This window comes from Gavialis gangeticus, unplaced genomic scaffold (assembly GCF_001723915.1).
Source record: "Gavialis gangeticus isolate Ggan-Ray unplaced genomic scaffold, GavGan_comp1, whole genome shotgun sequence".
Lineage (NCBI taxonomy): Eukaryota > Metazoa > Chordata > Crocodylia > Gavialidae > Gavialis > Gavialis gangeticus.
The window spans coordinates 169,377,351-169,383,975 of record NW_017729022.1 but is presented as its reverse complement, the minus strand read 5'-3'; the positions used below and the strand labels follow the sequence as shown (position 1 = coordinate 169,383,975).

At 36.4% G+C, this 6,625-nt stretch overlaps 1 protein-coding gene across 4 annotated transcripts in view; it reads left to right on the top strand.

The window, feature by feature from the left end:
* Positions 1-6,625, top strand: part of RAB3GAP2 (RAB3 GTPase activating non-catalytic protein subunit 2) — an 87,659-nt gene that overhangs the window by 72,166 nt on the left and 8,868 nt on the right. For all 4 annotated transcript variants that reach the window (XM_019516469.1, XM_019516470.1, XM_019516468.1 and 1 more), the window contains 6 exons: positions 1,046-1,081; positions 1,695-1,769; positions 2,037-2,255; positions 4,430-4,519; positions 4,621-4,833; positions 6,073-6,231. In XM_019516469.1, the coding sequence (XP_019372014.1) occupies positions 1,046-1,081; positions 1,695-1,769; positions 2,037-2,255; positions 4,430-4,519; positions 4,621-4,833; positions 6,073-6,231 (792 nt within the window). The remainder of the gene's footprint in view (positions 1-1,045; positions 1,082-1,694; positions 1,770-2,036; positions 2,256-4,429; positions 4,520-4,620; positions 4,834-6,072; positions 6,232-6,625) is intronic.

Below are 6,625 nucleotides of genomic sequence, written 5' to 3'. Positions count from 1 at the left end.
GGGTTTTTTGGGGGGGGGGGGGGTTGCATTTTATAAATCTAGTAACCAGAAAATGACCCAAAAGTAAAACTGCCCTTCGTGCAATTTTAAAAAAATGTAAGACTTTTTTCAGATCTTGAAGGAAGAGCACACCTCCCAGCTTGGTTGGAGCAGACAACTTGGACCAAGGCTAGCACATCCACCCTGCAAAGGGGGTTTGTGGGGGAGATGCAAAGCATTCTGGGATGTTGAGGGACTGTGAGTTAACTTGAATCTGGAAGGGATCTGAGACAGAAGTTTCATAAACCAATATAACCTAAATCAATTAAGTCTGATACCACATTTTTCCAGATTTATCTTAAACTGGTTTAGGTCATTTTGAAAGCGGTTTATGTGCACTGAACTTCTGTTGTGTTACAGATATGAACTGGTTTCTGATCGCTTATACAAATTTATATGTAATTTCTGTTCCTAGCCTAGAAGACAAATCTAGAATAGAGTCCAGAGTGTTGTAACACTTTTAAAAGCGAAGAATTTTTTGCTTTATTCCTTGCCATTCATATTAAAAAGCTTTGAAACAATTGCATGCTTGTAACATCAGTTTGAGTAATAGTAGGCCTCTTAAGATTGTTAAATGGCTCTTTAATTATTTAAGGTTTAATTTTATTTCTTGAGGAAGATCTTAAGGATTTTCGTGTAGATCTCATGGATAATATTTGAACATGCAATAGTCATTTTCAGTGTGATTTTTTTTTTTTTTTTTTTTTCCTAGAAGATGGCAATAAATTACACCCAATCAAGAGTGTGAAAGACTTCAGCCAATACATATTTTTGCCAAGTCTCTAGCCATTTGCAAATATTTAACATACTGCGTTCCACCTAGTATTTTGTGTCATATAGCTTGTATTCAGTCAGATTTTTTAAAATTAAACATATCCCATGTAGCATTGTATGTTTCTGTGCAATAGTTTTTTTTTCTATTGTGTTAGGGAAATATTTATAACTGACTAACTTACTTAATAAATTGCTTGTTTACCTGTTATGCTGTACAATTGTTTTAAATTAGGTTGGAAAAGCTCCAAAGGACAGATTATGCAGACGGGTAAGTAACACCTATTTTATATAAAGATGACAATATTAAAATATTTTATTAAATTTTAACCTTGAGTTGAACTGGTGGTGAATTTTAGCCAGTTTTAAATTTCAAATTTGACTATCAGTGTTGAAAGATGTAATAACTAATAATACCATGGAAGGTAGGCTTGAGGCTAAAACCTGACTACTTACTAGCAGGTTATAGACGCTATTCATCAGTCACTCTCTTGGCAGAGTGATCTGAAACCAGCTCAGTTTTAACAGATTGTTTAATAAATTCTTGCTTCCTACTTGCATACTAGAGTAAGGCAATAAGTGGATAAAATAAGCAGCTTTTTTTAATTAAAACTTCTTGAAGATATTTCAAGACCTTACTAAAATGATCTTTTTGTTCCTATTATTCCCCAATCTTTTTGTATTGCGAACAAGTTTCAGCCTTGTTTGGCATCACTTGTTGTAAGGTAATAAAGTTAATGCTTCAGGGATTCTCTAGCAAAGTTTCCCCTCTTAAATATAACCATTGGTGATAAGATCTCCTTGTCTATTAGCTTCAACTGGAGTGTTTTGAGATGTAGCCAATTAAAATTGTGTGGCACTTATCTATTCTTTGTTTTTAACAGGATGTAGGTATGGGTGACGCTGCAATGACATCTTTTCTGGGTTCTTGTTCAGATCTTCTTCAAATCTTAATGGAGGTAAAAATGTGAGAGGGTTCAATAAAAAAGAACATTTGTGATCTTAATGTAGATGTTCTTAATGAACAATAAAAGTAAAATTATTTTTATGGCTTCACTTAAATGTCTTTTCTAGCAATATGGAAAAGTCCTTATTTTTTTAAATGCTACTCTAAAAGAAAATTAGGTTTATTGTAATTTGTGTTTAACATGTAGATCATCTAAACAACTTTTTGTACAGTAGCCCAAAATAAAGTTCCTTGAGATTTGCTGATGTTTCTGTGCTAGGCTGATATTAGAAGTGATGAAATGCATACTCCGATACTGGATACAGAAGATGCCTGGGTGTCTGTAGAAGGACCCGTTTCAATAATAGAGCTAGCTCTTGAGCAGAAACGTATCCACTACCCGCTTGTCGAACATCATTCCATATTGTGTACCATCTTGTATGGAATCATGAGATTTTCTCTGAAGAGCATGAAGCCCCTCTCCCTCTTTGATAGTAAGGTATGTCTTTTATAAAGATCCTATGAGGCATGCAAGCTTTATCAGTCACTGGCTGCTAACTTTAAAAAAGGGTTATGATTTATCATGTCAAAAATGGCTTCTCCACTTGGTCTTTCAGCTCTTGCATCAAATAAAGTATTACTAAAACCCCTTTGAGTCCGCAAACACTAATATCTCTTCTGAGTAGGATATTTTTAGAGTGGTTTAGATGTGTCAAAATTACCTTATCAACCATTAGATGGACTAAAAAGATTCCATGATGAGAACAGAGGATACATTCTGATTTAGAGCATCTTTGAGAACTGCCAGAATTGGGAGCTTATAAATGACTGTGTACAAGATTTAATCCAAGTCCGTCACTGTTTGTATCAGTTATTCCTACGGTTTTACTCCACACTGAGCTCTGTAAAGAAAGAGCAAATGTTCTGTCTCCTGGAGAACAAAGAATGAACTGATTAAAATGAAGTACTGTCTTTAAAATGCAGTTTGTTATTGCTACCAAAGTCTGAACCTGATGTAAAGAAAGTGCCACATATTGAGCTTTCTGCCTCCCAACTAAGATGCAGACTGTAATAAATGAAATGTAGAAATAAAGTGCTGATACAGACTGTCTAATGCTTACTGGGAGAAAATTGGTTCAGAGTGAATCTGCTACACTGCAGATTTTTCCTTAAAGATGTATTTGAATTTTAAAACTGCGTGTACTTTGCTGTTGATCTTTGCCTACATGTAGGCATACTTCATTAGTCTATACCCATATAGCAAAGCACCTGAGTACAGTTAAAATACTTTTGTCTTCACGCCTTGCTCTACCAACTCAACAGCATAAAATACTATGCGATTTCTTGTGGGCATTTTTCACTGTTTGGGAAAAGTCCGCAAGTCTGGAAAAAAAGCTTACCCCAAAATTGTGCGCCTGTGTTATCTCACTGTCACCCTCCCTCTACCTTTCATCTTTGCCTCGGTCGTTTAATATTTCCCTTTATTCAGCAAGCTGCATGTTAAAATTTGTTCTGAGTAGATCTTTAGCATGCCCTGTCTCTGTATCTGAAGAATTAATAGTGTGCAAGTGTCTGAAAAGTCATTTTCATGTCTGATTTTTCTAAGACAAATCTTTAGAACTACACTTTCCAGCATTTAGAGTGAAATAGGATTGCATGACATGACTGACCATCAATCCCTTCATGTATTTCTTTTTTGTAAATCGTTAGTGGTGGCTAGAGAAAACTGTTAGAGGAGGTACTTTAGTATTCAGGTTTAATGTTTAATGCATGCATTTTTCGTACTAGAGTCCATATATGGAGCATATCCACTACTGGCAACTATGTGCATTTAGTGTGGAGAATGTCACTTCATCCAGTGCTGTGTAGCAAAGGAAGAAAGTTTTCTGTTAAATATTACTCTGTACAGGGATGCCTCTTTGAGGAAGGGTATTGCTGTTTATTATTCATATATGATAGGATGGCAGCAGAACAGTTGGCATGCTTTTACTCATTGGCATTGCCTTTACTCTCTCTGTATGTGACTCTTCACTAACCCTTGAGAAACTTAAAAAATTTCTGAGTGCTCCTAAAAATCCTTTCTTCTTAGTCTGCTTTTAAGAGTGTGTTAAATATGCATATATACATGGTAGGCTATAATCCTTAGTAGATGTCATACTTTGCTTACCAATCTAAGATGATAGCAAAGAGAGTAAAGGCAATGGTAGTATCTTAAAAATGATGTCTGTATAGTTGGGATATTGGCACCAAAACTGATTTTAGTAATCTAAGTTTGAAAGCCAGGTGAAGTGATTCAGAACCTAGAAACGTAATTAAAATGTGTTTGTTCAATCATAATGTGTTGCTTATATTTCATAGCCACTGTAACTTGGAATATTCCATTTCCATTTGGGATTGAGAGAGGTAATTAGTAATGAAGTCAGGTACAAGGTAGGACAGGGTAACTTAAAGATTAACTGGTTCAGGAACTGGTTTTTGAACCAGTTTGTCTTGAAGGTGCTAGCTTGCCCTGCCTTCTACTTCCCTCTTTTTGGGATTGGAAATGGAAAACATAGTAGAGGTTTTTTCCCTTTAAACTGCTAGCCCACCAAGAGTTCTGTTGGATTTATTAAACGCTTCTCCATTTGTATCACTCAAAGTTTAATATAGATTTTTCTCTTTTTTTCAATCTAGGGCAAAAATGCATTTTTCAAGGATCTTTCTTCAATTCAGTTGCTGCCCAGTGGAGATATGGATCCAAATATTTTATCCATACGACAACAAGTAAATATAAATCCTTATATTTGAACAAGAAAATGACAGAATTTTTCAAACCAGTTTCATTTAACTATAAATAACATGTTTTTTGATGATTTTGCTTGAAGCTCTTAAGGAAAATTGTGACTGCAGCAGTACATTGTTCATCACAAAAGGCCAAAGGAATCTCAGAAGAGATGTCACTTTCTGCTGAAAGAGAGAAGGACTGGCCAGTTTTGGCTGTGGGGTTGGCTCAACCTCTTCAGGTCAATGAAGATGTAATTAGACGGCATTATGTGTATGAATTGTATAATTATGGACTGGATCATCTTGGAGAAGAGGTAATATGTGCTTTTGGTAGCTGGAGCCTTCTCAGAATCATGAGGAGCTCTACTAACTTGACATGTCTACATTTGCCATTTTTGTAGTTTTACTACCTAGCAAAGGATCTGCAAATTCACATTCTCGGTATATTTGCAAACAAAGCTTTGACTTAGAATGGGGCATGTTTTCTGTTGTGCTGTCTTCCAGCAGAGGGAGCACAAATTAACGTACTTGACCCTGGTGTGTAGTTAGCTGAGATGGCCATGGTAAATATCCTTTTTCACATCCAAAAACAAAATGCTTCTAGGAGGGACTGCTTTACAGATTTGTAAAGTGGGGCTTTACAGACAATGTTGAGTAAAGCTAAAATAACTGGCAGTGCTTATGCCTTCTCAAGCTACACTGTACTGTCTGAGGAAATTCTTTTGTTAAAAACCAAGCTGTGTATACTCCATTTTGAGCAGGTTTTGGTAAAATGGTGGCAGTTAGAGAATCCATGTTTCAGCAAGCTTGATACTAGACAGGTTATTTCACAGGAGGACAACTTCGAAGTTTACTATACTGCAAATCTGTATTTTCTGAAGCTTTGCAGTTCATTAATCTTTCAGTAAACTGTGTTGGAATTCCAGTACTTTGGTGTGGGTCTTGGGATTGTAGTTTACTGATCCTTGAAATATTGGGTGTGCCACCAGAAAATACTGTCTGAACTGTCAGTATCTGCAACTCAAACTTTGAGTTCTCTGTCTTTGTTAGAAGAAGTTAACAAACTTAAATGAAGATGTGAGATTTGATGTCACTTGGAGCTGGAAAATGTCTGGAAGTCTTGCTGTCTGTAAAAATCATTTAATCTCTGATCACAAAATTGTAGACAATTGCTAGTCTTCAGGTAGAAAAAGTTTTCAAATCATCTGTTGAGTTTGTCCTCTTAGGGGACATTGTTTTAGAGTGAAAGAACATGAATTTGTATTTCAAGACTTAAGATACAACTCTAAGGTTTGTTGCATTGCTGAGTTTTGTGCTTTTTGTTCTTAGGGTTGTAATGGCCAGCACATAGCTGTGGTTTTGCTTTCTCTGTTCCACTGTTTTTGCAAAATGTCCATTTGTTAGTCAATTTGCTGGGTTATTTGTCCTATCAACTGAAAGCTAGTAAGGAAGCTGAATTTAGGCAACCCTATGAAAACTAAGTTTGGTGGTGGCTGTTCTTGTATTTTGAGGGATTGTAATCTGACTACTAATGTGTGTGTTCCTTTTCTCAGGCTACTCTTCAAGTGCATGACAAAGAAGTGCTTGCATCACAACTACTTGTGCTGACAGGTCAGAGACTGGCCTATGCTCTGCTACACACTCAGACGAAGGAAGGAATGGAGCTGTTGGCCAGACTTCCTCCAACACTCTGTACTTGGCTTAAAGCTATGGTAAGTTCAGCTTGACCAAGAAAAATAGTGGAGAGGTTTACAGAAATCTTAAGCGAGATTTAGCTGTTATAAATTATGACTGTAGTGTGAAGTGAGGTGAGGTGCAGTACTTTTTCTTGCACTGTCTTGTAAAGTTGGAAGAGGGAGGAGATGCAGTTTTATACCATAATACGATGTCAGGTGAGTGAAACTTAACTATCACTGGGCTCCCGAATGAAAAAAATAAACAGCAAACACTTCACAGAACCACCACTCCATCTTTGATATTGCTGTCCTCGTCCTCAAAGGAAAACTACAGAAATCCCTTCTTAGGATGGGCTTGGGAACACACATACGTAACTCTACTGAAAGTTAAAAGCTGTGGACTTTGGTTTTATGGTTCATAACTTGGCTG